The sequence below is a fragment of the Babylonia areolata genome, chromosome 26, assembly GCF_041734735.1.
Source record: "Babylonia areolata isolate BAREFJ2019XMU chromosome 26, ASM4173473v1, whole genome shotgun sequence".
Taxonomy (NCBI): Eukaryota; Metazoa; Mollusca; class Gastropoda; order Neogastropoda; family Buccinidae; genus Babylonia; species Babylonia areolata.
In genome coordinates, this window is record NC_134901.1 from 12,343,142 (window position 1) to 12,364,904 (window position 21,763).

General features: G+C 46.1%; 1 protein-coding gene across 2 annotated transcripts in view; it reads right to left on the bottom strand.

The window, feature by feature from the left end:
• The window catches only part of LOC143300653 (uncharacterized), a 152,696-nt gene that overhangs the window by 23,723 nt on the left and 107,210 nt on the right, over positions 1 to 21,763 (bottom strand). For both annotated transcript variants that reach the window (XM_076614482.1, XM_076614481.1), the window contains exon 3: positions 4,382 to 4,838. In XM_076614482.1, the coding sequence (XP_076470597.1) occupies positions 4,382 to 4,838 (457 nt within the window). The remainder of the gene's footprint in view (positions 1 to 4,381; positions 4,839 to 21,763) is intronic.

The window sequence follows — 21,763 nt, forward strand, 5'->3', positions numbered from 1 at the left end:
CACAACTTGAAGTCAGTGATGCTTACGCTACCGATTCAGCAAGCACACAGCTAAATGTTTATACCAGTTCGTGATATTACTGCCACAGTAATATTGGCCTTTTAGGCCTGTCCCTGTTTCTTTCCCTGTTCCTGTTCATGGTATTCCCTTTCCCGCCTGGGTCCGCTGGGACGGCAAACAGGCCAGCGTCTCTTCGCCAGACTGCAACGGCATCCTGTTGGGCTTGGACACTACGACCCAGCTATTCCTTTTCGTCTCTTTTCCCTTGTTCCCCTTTCCCAGCCTAGTTGCGTCCCTTGACCCTTCCCGAACATCACCCTTCCATCCATCTCCTCATCGTCGTCCCTCATCGCAGTCATCGTCGTTCATCATCTTGTGTGGAACTTCATCCCTTCAGCTCTTCCACCAGCCCCTTCAACAGTGCCGCTCACCGTTTGCGGTCAGGGGTAGGTGGGAGAGGTCAAGACTTGTGATTGTACCCTCCCCTTCTTTTCCTCATGTTCCAGCTTCGGAGGGAGGGCAGAAAGGACATCCATCATTGACTCTCGTCATGTCATCACTCGGCATCCAAGTTGTGTGTGTGTGTGTGTGTGTGTGTGTGTGTGTGTGTGTGTGTGTGTGTGTGTGTGTGTGTGTGTGTGAGTGAGTGAGTGAGTGTGTGAGTGTGCGCGAGTGTTGTATGCCATAGTTTGTAACAGTATATTTCTGTTTGGGGGGTTTCTTTGTCATTTGTTTGTATTTGCAATTGCTTCTTGGGGAATAAAACTTTAACTTTCCAAGTTCCTGATTCCTTCTGTGTGAGAAGGCAGGTCCCATCCCAGGAGGGTCCAGGCGCGACAGTAGAATTAAATATCATCACTTTGGGTTTTTTTAACCACTAGTTTCCATTTTAAACAATATTTGTGAAAAAACATTGAGGGGCTGTTGTAATCCTTCTTTCGTCACACATACACACACGCGCGCGCGCGCGGTTTGTCATGTACAAATGGATTTGTAAGGGGGCAGGGACAGAGAGGTTTGTCATGTACAAATGGGTGGAAGGGGGCAGGGAGAGAGGTTTGTCATGTACAAATGGATTTGGAAGGGGGCAGGGAGAGAGGTTTGTCATGTACAAATGGATTTGTAAGGGGGCAGGGACAGAGAGGTTTGTCATGTACAAATGGGTGGAAGGGGGCAGGGAGAGAGGTTTGTCATGTACAAATGGATTTGGAAGGGGGCAGGGAGAGAGGTTTGTCATGTACATATGGATCTGGAAGGGGGCAGGGAGAGAGGTTTGTCATGTACATATGGATCTGGAAGGGGGCAGGGAGAGAGAGGTTTGTCATGTACAGGAGCTGGGAAGCCGGAGAAGAAAAAATAAATGCTGACAACTGAAAAAAGAGTAAGGAAAAAAAGGAAAAAAGAAAAAAAAAGAAAGAACACACATTATCAACAAAACATTTAAAGAAACCAAACTGGCAAGCAATAAATGGTTGGTGTTGACTATTCAAATTGTATAGACACTCTTTTTCACTCAAGAGAAATCTACGCATCATAGGAAAAATATAATCAAGAAGATGATGATGATGACGATGGTGCTGATGATGACGATGGTGATGATGATGATAACGATGATGATGATGACGATGGTAATGGTGACGATGTTGATGATGTTGATGACGATGGTGATGATGATGGTGATGATGATAACGGTGATGGTGATGATGATGGTAATGATGACAACGATGATGGTGATGATGGTGATGACGACGGTGATGGTGATGGTAATGATGGTGATAACAATGGTGGTGATGGTGATGACGATGGTGATGGTGATGATGATAATAACGATGATGATGATGGTAATGATGATGATGACAACGGTGATGGTGATGGTGATGGTGATGACGACGATGATGACGACGGTGATGGTGATGGTGATGGTGATGAAGAAGCAGCAGGAGCTAGAGGAGGAGCAGCAGGAGGAGGAGAAATATGTGTATTGCGCTTCATTTTTATCTAAAATCAAAACGCTTTCACACGACAGGTACTTCACGAGCATGATTCAGAGGGGTGAAAAGAAAACTGAAAAACTCATGTGAAATAGACAGAAAGCGAAGGAAACTTTAGACCGGGTGGTGGGGAGGGGGCAGGAGGGGGGGGGGAACTGTTTCAGAAAGAGGGCTGAAAGGACTTAAGAGCTGAGAGCAGATATCTGACGAAGAGACACAAGTTCGTTCCAACTGCAAGCTCTAAACAGGCGCAACAGCCGAGTGGTCAAGGCGCTGGACTTTCAATCTGAGGATCCCGGGTTTGAGTCCCCGCCACGATGCCTGGCGGGTAAAGGGTGGGGATTTTTTTTATCACCCGGGTCAACAGATGTGCTGAACTGCTAGTGCGTATAAACCCTTCGCCCGTATACGCATGAAGATCAGGTAAGCACGTTGAATTAAAGATACCTAGCATGCATCCTCCTACCCCCCGAAAACGAGTATGACTGCCAACATGGTCGGATAAAAACAGTCATACACGAAAGAAACTGCACTGTCCTAAAACCTAGAATGAGCAGCGGCCAACTGTGAAGTGCGGAGTGTTGGAATCTGGGAATGCGGGTGCAGAGAGATCTGAAGGTGATCGTAGACAGAGAGATGAGATGTAGAAGCGAAGGAAGTTACAGTGACCAAAGTATTGTCAGTGTTTGGCTGGATGCTTATGTCGGGTTAAATTAGCCAGTTGTCAGTTTGGTGTTTTTAATGTATGTTTTGCTCATCGAGTTCTAACAATGCAAAGCGCATTTGGGCATATTTTACATGGAAAGGCGCATTATGAATTAAATCAAATTAAATTATTATCATGACAATCAAGAATATTGCTGCAACAATATATTTATACAATACAAACCGATGCAGCAATATCCAGTATCACATGGCAGGAGATCCCAAACACACACAGACACCCCCTGACCTCTTTGTGAAGGGGATCCCAAACACAGACACAGACACCTGACCTCTTTGTGAAGGGGATCCCAAACACAGACACAGACACCTCTTTGTGAAGGCGATCCCAAACACAGACACAGACACCTCCTAAACTCTTTGTGAAGGGGATCCCAAACACAGACACAGACACCCCCTGACTTTGTGAAGGCGATCCCAAACACAGACACAGACACCTCCTGACATCTTTTTGAAGACGATTCCCGTCCTCAAACACGCCACCATCCCCACAACCCCCGAAAAAATACCCCGCCGAAAGAAAACGACGACAACAACAACAACAAAACCGATAATATAATGCTTTGGGGATTAGGCGGCGGGTCATTGGCCCCTGGATAAATGGGAGGTGAGCAGACTGATGGTGGTTCAGCAGGCGGCCAGTGAGATTTGTATTTGTATTTCTTTTTATCACAACAGATTTCTCTGAGTGAAATTCGGGCTGCTCTCCCCAGGGAGAGCGCGTCGCTACACTACAGCGCCACCCATTTTTTTGTATTTTTTCCTGCGTGCAGTTTTATTTGTTTTTCCTATCGCAGTGGATTTTTCTACAGAATTTTGCCAGGAACAACCCTTTTGTTGCCGTGGGTTCTTTTACGTGCGCTAAGTGCATGCTGCACACGGGACCTCGGTTTATCGTCTCATCCGAAAGACAGATATCCACCGCCCATCTCCAAAACAGCTCCCAACGAAAACGACAGCAGTAATGACAAACAAAACAACAAACAGATAATACAATCCAATAATTAAAAAAAAACAAAAAAACCCACCAACATCAGTCTGCTCACCTGTGGTTTAACCAGAGGCCAATGATCCACCGCCCACCCCCAACCCCCCTCCTGCCCCCGCCTACGAAAGCAACAGGAATAATAACACACAAACCAACACACAAAACCAACCAACCAACCAACCAATCAACCTTTTCTCACCTGTTGTTCAGCCAAAGGCCAATGATCCACCCCCTATCCTCCAAAACATCCCCCCCCCCGCCCCCCAACAAAAGCGACAACAATAATAACATACAAAACAACAAACAAACAATTCTGTATTGTCCGCATATTCTGTGTAGTTTATTCCAGATTAAAAGGCTAGAATAAAAAAGCTAATTAGTAAATGTTTGCACGTTTCTTCTTTCTTGCTGCTGTGTGCACATGTCGAATGATCAGTGAAAGGACATGCCCGGCGCTTCCTTTTGTGAGGAAGTGCCTGGTTTTGTTCCAACGTACCTTTTATTTATCTGTGTGCTAGCTGAATCGGTAGCTTAAGCACCACTGACTTACAAGTTGTGTACCTTGTAAATACAGAAAGTTACCACTCTTTACTATTCGTTACTCATTCGTTCTCCTGGCCTCATTGTTTATTCATTTCAAACCAAACAAACCAAACCAAACAAAGCACCCTGTCCTCACCTGCTGCTTTGCCGGAGGCCAGTGATCCACAGCCATGGGCAGCTTCCAGTCCACGAGCTGCACGATGCCTCTGGCCTGGTACCACCGCAGGATCTGCTCCACGTTGTCGCCGATCGAGTTCACGTAGAAGGTGAACAGGTCGGCGCCCAGGAGTCTGTTGAGCTCAATCATCTCCACCAGCTCGTACGCACGGCTGTACCGGAAGTTGAGCGCCGTGACACACACAGTGAAGTTTCGCTTCAGACCCCCATCAGAAGAGGAGGAGGAGGGAGAAGAGGAGGAGGAGAGAGGGTTGTTGTTTTCGTATGAGTGGATCACCGGCATGACGTTGGAAGGGCGCGTGGGGGCGGGGTGACGACAGTCTTTGTTTGACGTCACCGATACGGCGTAAGGGTAGGAGGGCGACGTTTCAGCAGAGGCTGGCGGCAGGGGGCATTCTATGTAGTGGGCCGTATACCTGTAGGGTAGTATGAAAGAATAATGATGTGATAAATGATGACAATAATCATGATGATAGTGATGATAATGATGATGATAATCTAATATAAACACAAGAAAATGAAAATAGAAAAACAATGATGTTGCTGCTACTGCTGTTTATTTATGATGGTGATGGTGATAGGTAGACGTCAGGTCAGGGGCATAGCCCTTGCTACTGGTACCATGTAACCCAGTACTACTTGCCGAATGTGAAGTCTCCCAACGACAGAACAGGTGGAGGAGGAAACCTTTCCCAACGGCTGTGAAGGCGGAAGAGGATGACCAAAGGGCAGGGGGACCTCTTATCCTTGGATGGAAGTACTCTTAGGAGACGGAACTCCAAAGAAAAAACTTGCACCTGCCGAGGCTGTTCTACACGTGGCAGTATCTGCACCTGTGGGACTGTGAGCGTCGGTAGGCGAGAGAGTGGGGAAGGGACTGCACAACTCCTCCTCACTAAAACAAAGAAGTCACCTGTGCTGGTCAGGCAATCAGGCTAATGTCGGAATGACGAGCTAGCCCTTCAACACCCAGCTTTCCCAAGCCCTGCGGCGATGGAGAAGTGGTAACGGGGACAGGCAGAAGATGCTGCTGGCAGTTCCTAGTCACGACTCTGCACGCAGGCGGCTGTGGGGTGATCGTCGTCCGCCGCAGACTGGGGCAGATGCGGCGCCCGTATCCTCCCACAGTGTCAGAGCAGCCCTTTTTAGGGACAGCACTGCTCTCCCACCATGGGGAAGGGGAGATAAAAGGACCCCTAAACAAAGCCTGCCTCGCCTCGTACCTAGTAGGAAACCGCAACTGCTTGGACATCCAACAGGCTGGGCAGAGCACTTCAACACCCTCCTCAACAGCGACTCGTCCGTATATGACGAGGCAATTGCAGCCCTCCCACAGCTACCAGTCAATGAGTCACTAACTGCCCCTCCCACCAAGGCCGAGACCCGGAAGGCCCTGAAGCTGACAACGTCAGGAAAAGCACCAGGAGCGGATGGAATCCAGGCTGGCATCTACAAGTATTGAGACGAGGTGCTGACAGACAAGCTGACCGCCCTGTTCCAGTCTATCTGGGAGAGAGGGGAGGTCCCCCAGGATTTCAACTGTCCACATTTACAAACGGAAGGGAGACAAAACATCCTGCGACAACCACCGTGGAATCTCTTTTCTCTGCATCACCGGCAAGATCTTTGCACGCACCATACTGAACAGACTGGTTCACCATGTCTCCAACACAGTCATCCCTGAAGTACAGTGCAGCTTCTGCTCAGGCAGGGGAACATGTGACATGGTGTTTGCCGTACGCCAGATGCAAGAGAAGTGCCGTGAGCAGAACAAGGAGCTCCGCATGGTCTTTGTAGACTAAGGCCTTCGATACGGTGAACCGCCGTGGTCTGTGGAAGATCCTCCTAAAGTTCGGCTGCCCAGACAGCCTAATCCAGCTGATTGCGTCATTCCACGATGGCATGCTGGCGAGAGTACAGGAAAATACGGACATGTCGGATCCGTTCCCTGTGGTAAATGGAGTGAAGCAGGGCTGTGTCCTGGCACCCACACTGTTCTCCATTCACTTCCAGGGTGTTTGAGGCACTGTTGAGAGAGTTTCTCTTCGCTGATGACTGCGCGCTTGCTGCACACATCCATGAGGACATGCAGTTCATTATGGACAGGTTCTCAGCCTCCTGCCGGCGCTTTGGACTCACCATCAGCCTCAGCAAGACCAGTCCATGTACCAACCAGCTGGCTCACAGAACGCCAGTGCCTCCCACTCCCCCACCTGCAATCAAGATCGATGACACAGAGATCAAGTCAGTCGACAAGTTTTGCTACCTGGGCAGCACCCTATGCAGCAACGGAGCCCTTGATGCAGAAGTGACGCTGCGCATCGCCAAGGCCAGCTCCGCCTTCGGCAGACTCAACAACAGGCTGTGGAACAACAAAGGTATCAGGCTCAGCACCAAAATCAAAACCTACAGAGCTGTTGTGCTGACCACCTTGTTGTACTGCTGTGAAACATGGACGACGTATCGCCGTCACATTCAACAACTTGAGCAGTTTCACCAGAGATGCCTACGAAAGATTTCGGCACAAAGTGCAAGACAGGGTCTCCAACCTCCAGGTCATAGAGAGGAGCGGCCTGCCCAGCATCGAAAGCCTGCTGATCCAGTGCTAGCTACGCTGGACAGGACACGTTGTCCGCATGACAGACAGCAGGATCCCGAAGATGCTTTTGTATGGCCAGCTGAAGGAAGGCCACCGTGAACTTGGAAGACCCTGCAAGCGCTTCAAGGACACCTTGAAGACAAACCTCAAAGCCTGTGACATAGAAATCGCTTCCTGGGAAACTGATGCCCTTGACCGCTCTCGCTGGAGGAGGTTGTGCTCTATATGTGCTGTATAATATGATGAGGTGGGGAGTGGGGGTCCTGGGCAACCGTACACACCAAGAGTCAATCGGTATCAACAAAGTGGACAATAAATTACACTGTCATAAGGTGGGAAAGGTAATGTTTTTTGAAGATAGTAGGGCAGTGGTGTTGTTTGATTGTTTCTGGGAGTGAGTTCCATAGGGTGGCGCCTGAATAAACCAAACTGGATTTGAACAAATCAATTCTTGGGATTGGGATATTGACTTTGGGGGAATTCCTTGATGAATTTACAGAGAATTTGTTTATCAGTGTTGGTTTCCTGTCATGATCTTGTGCATTGTTATTTCTTTGTTGTACAAACACACAAAATCACACACACGCACGCGCGCGCACACACACACACACACACACACACACACACACATACACACATGCACAAACACACACAATCACACACACACACACACACACACACACACACACACACACACACACACGCACGCACGCACGCACATGCATGAACACACACAATCACACACACACACACACACACACACACACATACACACATGCACAAACACACCCAATCACACACACACACACACACACACACACACACACACACACACACACACACACACGCACGCACGCACATGCATAAACACACACAATCACACACACACTCATCTCTTCAACTGAAGCAAGACCCATTCGTGTATTCCCATTTCGTCAACTCTTTGAAGGAGCCCCGCAGGTCGATACGCCGATGCACCTTCCCCACCGCGCCAAAGTCAGGGCGAAATAAACAACAAAAGACAATAAAAGACTCTGCACCGGATTCAGTGTTTTATTTGATATCTTTTATTCATCATCACACGACCGGGCCTCTGTTCGTAAAGGGGTTATTCAGTGCATGATTGGTACATGTACAGCGGTGACGGCTGTTAAGTTATTTTTCGGTTGTGTGTGTGTGTGTGTGTGTGTGTGTGTGTGTGTGTGCGTGTGTGTGTGTGTGTGTGTGTGTGTGTGTGTGTGTGTGTGTGTGTGTGTGTTCGCGCGCGCGCATAGGTGTGTGTGTGTGCGTGCGTGCGTGCGTGTGTGTGTATGTGTGTGTGTGTGTGTGTGTGTTCACACGCTTGCGTGTAGGTGTGTGTGTGTGTGTGTGTGTGTGTGTGTGTGTGTGTGTGTGTGTGTGTGCGCCTACAGTGCATGTGCATGCACTCTTGCTAACGTCACACATGCCAAACAATACAGCACGGCACAGTTCGAAACAAATTATAGGACCTAAAAATCAGTTTTGTTAGCCCAACAAAAACCTCATCAAGCACATACCTATTTCGTGAGAAGCATCGCGAGCGGGGTTCTTATATCTATATATGTGACGACGATTTCGGTCAATCAGTACCGATCGAATCGATGAGCTCTCTCTCTCTCTCTTCCTTTCTTCTTTGCGGTCTGAAGGTATTGTACTTCTTTTGTTAATAATCCCAACAAGTACAGAGGCATTACGTTATGTGATATTATTTGTAAGGTATACAGTACAGTTATTAATCGTCGTCTACAAGAGTGGGTTGAAGAAAATGATAAAACCGGGGAACATCAAGCTGGATTTAAAACAAACTACAATTGACCACATGTTTACCTTGCTAGCTTTAATTCAAAAACAGTTTTCTTTGGACCGAAAATTATATGTTGCATTTATAGATTTTGAGAAAGCATTCGATTCTATAAATAGACGAATTCTCTGGTCTATCCTTTTAAAAAACGAAATAAATGGTAAGTTATACCACTGTATAAAGAGTATGTATAATAATGTTATAGTTAAGATAAGGAGTGGAGCCAGATTAACTGACTCTATTAGGTGCACGTATGGCGTGAAACAAGGTGATGTATGCAGTCCTATCTTATTTTCACTTTCTATAAATGAACTAGCTATTGAAGTTATTCAAAATGGAAAACATGGCGCTCTGTTTACAATCGATTACTTTGAGCTTTTTATTTTGTTACTAGCTGATGATTTATCTCCGTATGAACTTAGACAGACACTTAAAATTTACTATGACAAGATTTCGTTTTGGTATTTCATAAATTTCTCAGTATTATCATCGTTACAGGAAACATTCTGCACTTGATTTAAAGTGTCCGTTATACAAAAGTGGAAATGAAGATGAGCTGCATTTTGTTTTATGTTGTCCTGCTTTAACCAGTTTGAGAGTACGGCATATCCCACCTGCTCTTTATAGATATCCCAGTCAATTTCGTTTAAGTCTACTACTAGCATCTGAAAAAGAAAGCGCCATAAGGAATTTGTCAATATACTTGTATAAGGCATTGCATTTCAGATCTGTTGCAACTTCATGATTTTCTTCAGTGACTGTGCTTGTTTGTGTATTGTAGCCCTTCATGAGGGGCAATGGCCTTTATATGAATAAAACATCCGCATCCGCCTCTCTCTCTCTCCCCCCAGTCAGGGGGAGATGAAGGGACAGAGAAAAAAAAGGAGAGGGGTGTGGTGTGGTGTGGTGTGGTGTGGTGTGGTGTGACAGTCAGGGGGAGATGAAGGGGCAGAGAAAAAGGGGTGTGGTGTGGTGTGACAGTCAGGGGGAGATGAAGAGACAGGAAAAAAGGAGAGGGGTGTGGTGTGGTGTGGTGTGACAGTCAGGGGGAGATGAAGGGACAGAGAAAAAGGGGTGTGGTGTGGTGTGGTGTGGTGTGACAGTCAGGGGGAGATGAAGGGACAGAGAAAAAGGAGAGGGGTGTGGTGTGGTGTGACAGTCAGGGGGAGATGAAGGGACAGAGAAAAAGGAGAGGGGTGTGGTGTGGTGTGACAGTCAGGGGGAGATGAAGGGGCAGAGAAAAAGGAGAGGGGTGTGGTGTGGTGTGACAGTCAGGGGGAGATGAAGGGACAGAGAAAAAGGAGAGGGGTGTGGTGTGACAGTCAGGGGGAGATGAAGAGACAGGGAAAAAGGAGAGGGGTGTGGTGTGGTGTGGTGTGACAGTCAGGGGGAGATGAAGGGACAGAGAAAAAGGAGAGGGGTGTGGTGTGACAGTCAGGGGGAGATGAAGGGACAGAGAAAAAGGAGAGGGGTGTGGTGTGGTGTGACAGTCAGGGGGAGATGAAGGGACAGAGAAAAAGGAGAGGGGTGTGGTGTGGTGTGACAGTCAGGGGGAGATGAAGGGACAGAGAAAAAGGGGTGTGGTGTGACAGTAAGGGGGAGATGAGGGGACAGGGAAAAAGGAGAGGGGTGTGGTGTGGTGTGACAGTCAGGGGGAGATGAAGGGACAGAGAAAAAGGAGAGGGTGTGGTGTGGTGTGACAGTCAGGGGGAGATGAAGGGACAGAGAAAAAGGGGTGTGGTGTGACAGTAAGGGGGAGATGAGGGGACAGGGAAAAAGGAGAGGGGTGTGGTGTGGTGTGGTGTGACAGTCAGGGGGAGATGAAGGGACAGAGAAAAAGGAGAGGGGTGTGGTGTGGTGTGACAGTCAGGGGAGATGAAGGGGCAGGAAAGGAGAGGGGTGTGGTGTGGTGTGACAGTCAGGGGGAGATGAACGGGACAGGGAAAAAGGAGAGGGGTGTGGTGTGGTGTCGACAGGGGAGATGAAGGGACAGGAAAAAGGGGGTGTGGTGTGGTGTGACAGTCAGGGGGAGATGAAGGGACAGAGAAAAAGGAGAGGGTGTGGTGTGTGTGTGTGACAGTCAGGGGGAGATGAAGGGACAGAGAAAAAGGGGTGTGGTGTGGTGTGACAGTCAGGGGAGATGAAGGGACAGGAAAAAGGAGAGGGTGTGGTGGGTGTGGTGTGACAGTCAGGGGAGATGAAGGACAGAGAAAAAGGAGGGTGTGGTGGTGTGACAGTCAGGGGAGATGAAGGACAGAGAAAAAGAGAGGTGTGGTGTGTGTGACATAGGGGGTGTGGTGTGGGTGACAGTCAGGGGGAGATGAAGGGACAGAGAAAAAGGGGTGTGGTGTGGTGTGGTGTGACAGTCAGGGGGAGATGAAGGAACAGAGAAAAAGGAGAGGAGTGTGGTGTGGTGTGACAGTCAGGGGGAGATGAAGGGGACAGAGAAAAAAGAGAGGGGTGTGGTGTGGTGTGACAGTCAGGGGGAGATGAAGGGACAGGGAAAAAGGAGAGGGGTGTGGTGTGGTGTGACAGTCAGGGGGAGATACATGGAAGTGAGAAGAGAGAGAGAGAGGAGAGAGAGAGAGAGAGAGAGAGAGAGAGAGAGAGAACCAACGAAATCAAACACCTACATACATCCTCTGCAACAAAAAAAAAACAATTTCTTTGTTCCATCAGAATTCGCGCTGCTAATTGGACACACACACACACACACACACACACACACACACACACACACACACACCACATGTACACCCCTACACATAAAGCACCACATACACACACTAAAGCACGCACTCACATCTCCCCCCCCCCCCTCCACCCACTCCACACACACGAACATTCCACCATCCATCCACATCACGCCAAAACCTCTGTGAAGACAACATCGGTCAATCCCAGCGAGTTTGTTCAGATCGATCACCTCTGTGTCTGTCCGCCTTCCCTGAAGGGAGATCTCTGCGACTTACTAATGAGGACAACGGTCATCAGCAATACGAGACAACCATGACTAATTGATGAGGTCTGGTCATCACCAGTCTGTGGGAGCTCTGATGACAGAGCACAACGGACGCCAGGAGCTATGGCGGCTCGTGGGTGTCAGAATAGCAGACACACTGAAAGAAGGAAGCAGGCGAGAGAAGGAATGTGATGAAAGTGAGTTCTGAGGAAGGGGTACAACACACTACAACACAACACAACACAACACACTACAATACAATACAACACAACACAGAACAACACACTACAACACAACACACTACAATACAATACAACACAACACAGAACAACACACTACAACACAACACAACACACTACAATACAATACAACACAACACAGAACAACACACTACAACACAACACACTACAATACAATACAACACAACACACTACAATACAATACAAAACAACACACTACAACACAACACAACACAAAACAATACAATACAACACAACACAAAACAATACAATACAACACAACACAACACAAAACAAGACAAACACAACACAACACAACACAACACAACACAACACAATACAATACAGCATAACACAATACAACACAACACAAAACAACACAACACACTACAACACACTACAGCACAACACAACACAACACAACACAACACAACACAACACAACACAACACAATACACAAAGCTGGAGGAGAAGAGGGAGATAGGTGTGGGAGGAGTCTGTGCGATAATCGTGTGTGTGTGTGTGTGTGTGTGTGTGTGTGTGTGTGTGTGTGTGTGTGTGTGTGTGTGTTTTCAGACATACGATCGCGTGCAAATTACGCACTCTACATATTATGCATCTGACACACTACATATCATGCATCTGACACACTCTACATATCATGCATATGACACTCCATACAGTATGCATCTGACACACTCTACATATCATGCATCTGAAACACTCTGTACAGTATGCATCTGACACACTCTACATAGCATGCATCTGACACACTCTACACATTATGCATCTGACACACTCTACATATCATGCATATGACACTCCATTCAGTATGCATCTGACACACGCTACATATCATGCATCTGAAACACTCCGTACAGTATGCATCTGACACACTCTACATAGCATGCATCTGACACACTCTACACATTATGCATCTGACACACTCTACATGCCATGCATCTGACACACTCCATACAGTATGCATCTGACACACGCTACATATCATGCATCTGAAACACTCCATACAGTATGCATCTGATACACTCTACATATCATGCATCTGATACACTCTCCATAGCATGCATCTGACACACTCCATACAGTGTGCATCTGATACACTCTACATAGCATGTATCTGACACACTCCATATATTATGCAACTGACACACTCTACATATAATGCATATGACACACTCCATACATTATGCATCTGACACACTCAACATATGCATCTGACATACTACATATCATGCGTCTGACGCACTCCATAAATTATGCATCTGACACACTCCAAACAGTATACATCTGACACTCTTCATACAGTATGCATCTGATACACTCCATATATATATATATATATATATATGTGTGTGTGTGTGTGTGTGTGTGTGTGTGTGTGTGTGTGTGTGTGTGTGTGTGTGTGTGTGTGTTTCAACTCCATGCCAGGTCCAAGGTGTTTGAGGCACTGTTGAGAGAGTTCCTCTTCGCTGATGACTGCGCGCTTGCTGCACACATCCATGAGGACATGCAGTTCATTATGGACAGGTTCTCAACCTCCTGCAGGCGCTTTGGACTCACCATCAGCCTCAGCAAGACCGAGTCCATGTACCAACCAGCTAGCTCACAGAACGCCAGTGCCTCCCCCCCCCCTCCACTCCCACCTGCAATCAAGATCGATGACTCAGAGATCAAGTCAGTCAACAAGTTTTGCTACCTGGGCAGCACCCTATGCAGCAACGGAGCCCTTGATGCAGAAGTGACGCTGCGCATCGCCAAGGCCAGCTCCGTCTTTGGCAGACTCAACAACAGGCTGTGGAACAACAAAGGCATCAGGCTCAGCACCAAAATCAAAACCTACAGAGCTGTTGTGCTGACCACCTTGTTGTACTGCTGTGAAACATGGACGACGTATCGCAATCACATTCAACAACTTGAGCAATTTCACCAGAGATGCATACGAAAGATCCTCAGCATAAAGTGGCAAGACAGGGTCTCCAACCTCCAGGTCCTAGAGAGGAGCGGCCTGCCCAGAATCGAAAGCCTGCTGATCCAGTGCCAGCAACGTGCCTGTGACACAGACATCGCTTCCTGGGAACTGATGCCCTTGACCGCTCTCGCTGGAGGATGCTGTGCTCTAGTGACATAAATACGTTTGAAAAGAAGAGAACGCTGGCTAAAAAGGAGAAGCGTGAGCGAAGGAAGCAGGGCTCAACTTCTGGAGATGTTTTCCCTTGCAACAACTGTGGGAAGTGCTGTGCATCCAGAATCGGCCTCTTCTCCTATATGAGGACACACACCGACAGATAAGCCTGCCTGCCTACTCGTCCGTCGGTCCGACGGGAGACTCCATCATCATCCATACCATACCATAATTATATATACCACCTAATCCACGTGTATCCATACCATACCATAATTATACATACCACCTACTCCACGTGCATCCATACCATACCATAATTACACATACCAGCCACCCCATTTCCTTTAATCTTGCTGCCACAACTGTAAAGGTGATAATCATGTTTGTGATAGCCGCCCATCTTCCAAGACCCTATTTCTATCGTGGTATGTATTCTGGAAACCTGACCTATAATCAGTTGAGTATCAGTTATTCTGATTGTAAGGTCAAGTCGGTGTGTTGTATTCCCAGCAGTTGGTTTATCCTGTTACGTGCTGAATTTGCACACACACACACACACACACACACACACACACACACACACACACACACACACACACACACACACACACACACGCGCGCGCGCGCGCGCGCGCGCGCGCACACACACACACACACACACACACACACACACACACACACACACACACACACACACACACACACACACACAGATGGAAGGAAAAGTTTTTAAAATATAGAGGGACATTATTCCCAGAGAATATAATTAAAGAAAAGATACCGAATTCATCAGCTTGCTATACAAGATTAATAACCTCTACTTTCTTCCATATAAAACTTGATACGCTGAAGACAAAGTATAGTAAAAATGTTACATGCATCTGTGGTAAGCGGTTCAGCTTGCATCATTGCTTGTTTCACTGTCAGCAGTTACGTACCTTCTTGACCAAGTATTTCAAAGGGAATGATTTTTGGAAAAATTGGGCGTGATGAGCTACGGTGATTCATGGGTGTCAGAATGGCAGATTTTGGACCCGACGAATTCTCACGTTCGCGCGCAAAGAAACACAGATGCGTTTGTGTCGTGGAAGCAGGAGAGGGCAGGAATGTGTTGAGAGTGAGCTGAGGTGAAAGGAAAAATACAGTATGGCACAATACAATACAATATACAATACAACATAACATAATACCATGCAATCCAATACATGTATGCAGATGAGGAATGTGTTGGCAGTGAGTTAGTGTGAAGGGAAAAATACAGTATAGCACAATACAATACAGTACAGTAGAATACAATACAATACAATACAGTACAATACAATACCATGCAATCCAATACATGTAGAAAGGCGAGGAATGGACGGGGAAAGCTTGTGTTGGAGGAGTCCCTGTGCACAATAACCATGTGTGTGTGTGTGTGTGTGTGTGTGTGTGTGTGTGCGCGCGCGCGTGCGTGCGTGCGTGCGTGCGTGCGTGCGCGTGTGTGTGTGTGTGTGCACGCTGGTGTGTGTGTGTGTGTGTGTGTGCGCGCGCGCGCGCTATCGTGCACGTGTGTATATGTGTGTGTGTGTTTAGGTGTGCGTATTTGTGTGTGTATATGTTTGTGTCTGTGCGTGTTTGCAGGGGCGTGATTTCGGACCATCTACTCCATGGGCATGAGCCATCTCAGACCGAAACAATCCCCACAGCCTGTCAACCATGCATCTGACAACAGCATTATTTTACTAAAAATCCCCACAGTCTGTCAACCATGCATCTGACAACAGCATTATTTTACTAAAAATCCCCACAATCTGTCAACCATGCACCTGACAACAGCATTATTTTACTAAAAATCCCCACAATCTGTCAACCATGCACCTGACAACAGCATTATTTTACTAAAAATCCCCATAGTCTGTCAACCATGCATCTGACAACATCATCGCTTTACTAAAAATCCGAACAGTCTGTCAGCAATGCATCTGACAACAGCATTACTTTTCTATTAAAAAAAAAAAAAATCCCCCAAATCTGTCTACCATGCATCTGGCAACAGCATCACTTTACTACTTGTCATCTATAGACCTCAGAGTTCTCCGTTACTCGTTGACCATTACACCGATCGGCTCCACTGGGAAGACCTCCCAGTTCTCCGTCACTCCTTGACCATTACACCGATCGGCTCCACTGGGAAGACCTCACAGTTCTCCGTCATTCGTTGACCATTACACCGATCGGCTCCACTGGGAAAACCTCCCAGTTCTCCGTCACTCCTTGACCATTACACCGATCGGCTCCACTGGGAAGACCTCCCAGTTCTCCGTCACTCCTTGACCATTACACCGATCGGCTCCACTGGGAAGACCTCCCAGTTCTCCGACTGGGAAGACCTCCCAGTTCTCCGTCACTCCTTGACCATTACACCAATCGGCTCCACTGAGAAGACACTGATACGCATGTATCCTTCCTTACCACACCAAAAACATACCTTCGAAATCATCTCCTTCTCTCTTGCCATCACAACTGTTACCTGTGTGAATTGCGTTTCTGATATCCACTACTCTACTCCGGCGCCCATTTCTGTCTGTGTAATGCATTCTGGAAACCTAAACCTGATCCCATATTCAGCTGAATGTAAGTCACTCTGAGTGCAAGGTCCAGTCAGTGTCTGTCATCCCGGGGGCTAGGTTTATCAGTCACGTGTCATCTCAACTTATCTAGTTATGCGCGAACACGCACGCACGTACACACACACACACACACACACACACACACACACACACGAAGAGAGAGAGAGAGAAGAGAGACAGATACAGAGAGAGAGAGAAAGAGAGAGAGAGAGTTGAACAATGAGCAAATGTTTTAATGAGGGTAAACTGGATAAGCTGAAAGCTTTACACCATGCCCTCACTCACACACAAACACACACACGCACAGAAAAAGAAAAAAGAAAATCGGTATGGACACTGCAGACAGTAACAACAACAACAACAACAAAAGTTAAACACGAAACATAAAAAAATAACATGGAGAGAGACAGACAGACAGACAGACAGACGGACAGGCACAGAGAGACAGAAAGACCGAGACAAAGAGTGACAGAGACTGGGAGTAGAGATGGCTCTTAGTCTGATATTTGTACACACAGTTATCGCGCACCCAAATACTCAGAAATTAGATTAACCAATAATAATAATAATAATAATAACAATAATGACCATATAGAAGAAAGTAGCTAACTAACTAACTAAATGGATATATGTGTGACCAAGCGCGCTATGCTTGCTCCAACACTATTCACGCACAAGCCACAGCAGACGACAGTTTTCCCTCATAACCCGCGCACAGAATGTGTGACGTCACTCCGCTTACATCATTTTGTCCTCCTCGCCAGGCCACCTGCTGACGGCTTGACCAGTGTCGCGTTGTGGTACGTCATTGGCTGAGAGCAAACTTGTGTTTCTGTTCCACCGTAATTAATTAATAACTCTCTTGTCAGATCAGTAAACTACTAGTATTATATACTGGCAGACTCGTCTTAATTCCATCTTTAAATCTATTCCATTTATGTTCGCCTACGTTAAACTGATCTGACGCAGTTTGTAATTTTCAGTGATGAGCTCGTTAAAACTGACCCTGTTCAGGTGACTTAAATTAAGATTATAAATTCATTTTAAATAATCAACACTTCATTTTACACTCATTATAAAGTAGGCGTTGAGCTCTTTCTTTTGCAACTTATCCGACGTAAATCGGTTCAGGAATCATTTAGAAATCTATCACTGAACACCTTTAAACAAACACAATTGTCATCGGATTCTCTGTGATTAGTGACGATCTGCTTGCAAGCACACGTGACGCACTTTGCGGTCCGCTAAACTTGCATAAATTGGCACAGTGAATGATGAGTGGTCATTTCATACCTGGTCAGTCATCTGACCAGAGCCTGCTCTCTCTCTCTTGCTGTGTCGCGGGCAGTGTGTCGTGTGTGTCCCCACAACAGCTGACACCTCGCTACGTATCGCTGTAAGTACTAGTGTGTAGAATGTGTTGATTTGTAAATTGTATTATTCGACACAGTACTTGTGTTCATATGAGTATGTTCAGTTATTGCTTTGTTTAGTTAATGCTTTGTTCAGTTATTGCTTTGACATGTTAGTCACAGCTCGGCTATGATTGATCTAGAAAATTGCCATGTCGTCATATGCTCGTAGCGGTGTTCCATTTGATTCTTAACGTCACAGTCAGTGACGTCTCTCGACACAGATAGTTTGTTCCAGAATGTTCTAGTGAGTGCGTAAAGTTCATTCACCACTTAATGGTTAAGCCATGATGGTTCTTCATTTAATATCTGGTCTATCAGTTTGCCAGTATTATATCTAATCCACTGATTCATTTGAGTCACTTTGACACAGTATAAGTTTTACCTAGTCTATACTGTCAGTGTACTTTCACCAAGTCAGCATTGTTTCAATCACTTTAACTGCGCTATTTAAATGTATTAGAAATGTCATTTGATGTCAGCGTTTGGTCTTCACACATATGCATTATGTTGTTGCGTATCCCAAACCCGAGTGATAGTCTTTCCATGTATACATGTGCTTTACTATTCACTTGTGTTGACATGTTGTACTTATGGCATTTGTTTGTGTCATTCCAGGCACTGTCTTCTTCTCTTAGTTCTTAGTTCTTCTCTTAGCATTGTCTTCTTCTCATTATTTCTTCTTCTTAGTCTTCTTCTTTTAGAATATTGTAAATAAAACAATAGAAAACCCATTTGTGACTGGCCTCTATATGTTCCTGGCCTGTGCGTGGGATCTTGTCTATCCTTTCAATTAATCACATTTAGTTAAGTCTTTTGTGCCGTACCCTTCAGTAACCACTCGGTACACGGCTACATATGAATAAATGAATAAACAGATAAAAAAATAAATAAATAAATAAATAAAGTGATCAATTAACTAATCAATTAACAGACTGGTTAACAAATTAATATAAAAAAAAGAGTACAAAACCATTCCAAACTCAACATCGCTCTTGCTTTCTAAACCAGTGACAATCATGTCGCATCTTCCGTATGATTAACTAATCAAATAATTCACCACTGTAACAAGAGACGCGTATCTCCTCATCATATCGATGGATGAAATTTAAGAGATGAGATACATATCCTCTCCTCTATATAATTATATCTATGGACCAAATTAGAGATGAGCATTCCTCAAACTTATTAATTTGCGACGCAGGCTTTTACTTTTTTTTTTCTTTTCTTTTTTTTCAGAGACACCTCAGCAAGGGGTATGCAAATGTTGTCTCCCCAAATATAAAGTTGCCCACAGATGCCCAGTTCATTGCAAGCTAATAAATGTCCCTGCTTTTAATTTGATTACGATCGATAATAATAACAAACGGGTTTCACACAGCTCTTGCGATCTTAGCAGTGGACAGAGTCCCCGAGAGGGTCACGTGTGTTTAGCTTACTACCAAAGTGGATGAGATGTGTTTAGTTTACTACCAAAGTGGATCACGTGTGTTTAGTTTACTATCAAAGTGGATCACGTGTATTTAGTTTACTACCAAAGTGGATCACGTGTGTTTAATTTACTATGTAAGAGGATCACGTGTGTTTGGTTTACTATCAAAGTGGATCACGTGTGTTTGGGTAACTATCAAAGTGGATCACGTGTGTTTAGTTTACTATCAAAGTGGATCACGTGTGTTTATTTTACTATCAAAGTGGATCACGTGTGTTTATTTTACTATCAAAGTGGATCACCTGTGTTTAATTTACTATCAAAGTGGATCACGTGTGTTTAGTTTACTATCAAAGTGGATCACCTGTGTTTAGTTTACTATCAAATTGGATCACGTGTGTTTAGTTTACTACCAAAGTTGATCACGTGTGTTTAGTTTACTTTCAAAGTGGATCACGTGTGTTTGGCTTACTATCAAAGTGGATCACCTGTGTTTAGTTTACTATCAAAGTGGATCACGTGTATTTAGTTTACTATCAAAGTGGATCATGTGTGTTTAGTTTACTATCAAAGTGGATCACGTGTGTTTATTTTACTATCAAAGTGAATCACGTGTGTTTATTTTACTTTCAAAGTGGATCACGTGTGTTTAGCTTACTATCAAAGTGGATCACGTGTGTTTAGCTTACTATCAAAGTGGATTATCTGTGTTTAGTTTACTATCAAAGTGGATCACCTGTGTTGCAGTTTTGTTGTTGTTGTTGTTGTTGTTTTAATCAAAGTTGTCAGTCTATATCTTTCTCATATCTCTCTATATCTGTTTTTGTCTGTCTGGTCTGTCTGCCTATCTATCTGTCTCTTTCTGCCTCCCTCCTCCCCTCTCTCTCTCTCCTTCTCTTTCTCTCTCTCTCCCTCTGTGGTGATGGCATCGTTAGTGCTGGCAAGTGTGTATGCAAATGTATATATTCCGTTTCGCTTTTTCCCCATGAATTATTGATGGTATTCTTTGGGCTCCTGGTCCCCACTACATGATGTGCTGCTGTTCTGCTGGCACCGACACTTGTTGCTCGTGGCCACACCCATTTCAAAACTATCATGTCAGTCTGCCCCCCTCCCCAACACCCCACATCCCCCCCAACCCCTCCCCCCCGCCCCCCCCCCCCCCCCCCCCCCCCCACAGCGCCCCCCCCCCCCTTCCTCCCTCACCCCCCTTTTTTTTCTCTATCCTCCCTCCTGTTTCATTCCATTGGGGACGTAGGCCATGCTGGGGGTGGGGGGCGGGGAGAGGGTGGAGGGTCGGTATGGTGAATTATTTATGTCAAAAGGTTGTAAAGTGTAGGTTTGGGAAGGTGAACATTTTTTTTTTTTTTTTTTTTTATCAGATTATGGCGGAACTCGATTTTATAGACTGATATTCGCGTGCGTGTGTGCGTGTGTGTCTGTGTGTGTCTGTGTGTGCGTGCGTGTACGTGAGCGTGTATGCGTGCGCGCGCGCGCGCGCGTGCGCGTGTCTCTCTCTTTCTCCTCTCTCAATGTCTGTCTAAACCTGTCACTCTGTTTATGCATTCTCACCACCCTCTCTCTCTCTCTCTCTCGCTCGCTCTCTCTCTGCGCTTGTGTGCCTGCGTGCATATTCGCGTTCGTGTGTGTGTGTGTGTGTGTGTGTGTGTGTGTGTGTGTGTGTGTGTGTGTGCGTTTCTGTGTGTATGTGTGTGCCTCTGTATGTGCGACTGTGTGTGTGTCTCTGTGCGTTTGCGTGCGCGCGCGTGTGCGTGTGTGTGTAAGGCTAGGGCAAAGAAAGAAAGACAGTGTGACCGAGGGTACCCGTGAGGGAATAAGCGCTTCAGTGTGTGTGTGCAGTGGTCTCTCAGGAGCACATCGTTTCTCAATGCCACCAGCCTTCAGTGTGTGTGTGCTGTGGTCTATGAGGAGCACATCGTTTCTCAGTGCCACCAGCCTGTCTGTCTACACAAAATGAATGGCTTTTCTTGTTATTGCTTTTTCCCCCCGCTTTTGTGTGTGCTTTTTTTTTCAAGTTCAGTTTTGAGTTTCAATATCAGTTTCAAACTGGTTTCAGAGCGTGCGAACCGATCCATATACGCAAAACCACAAATGCG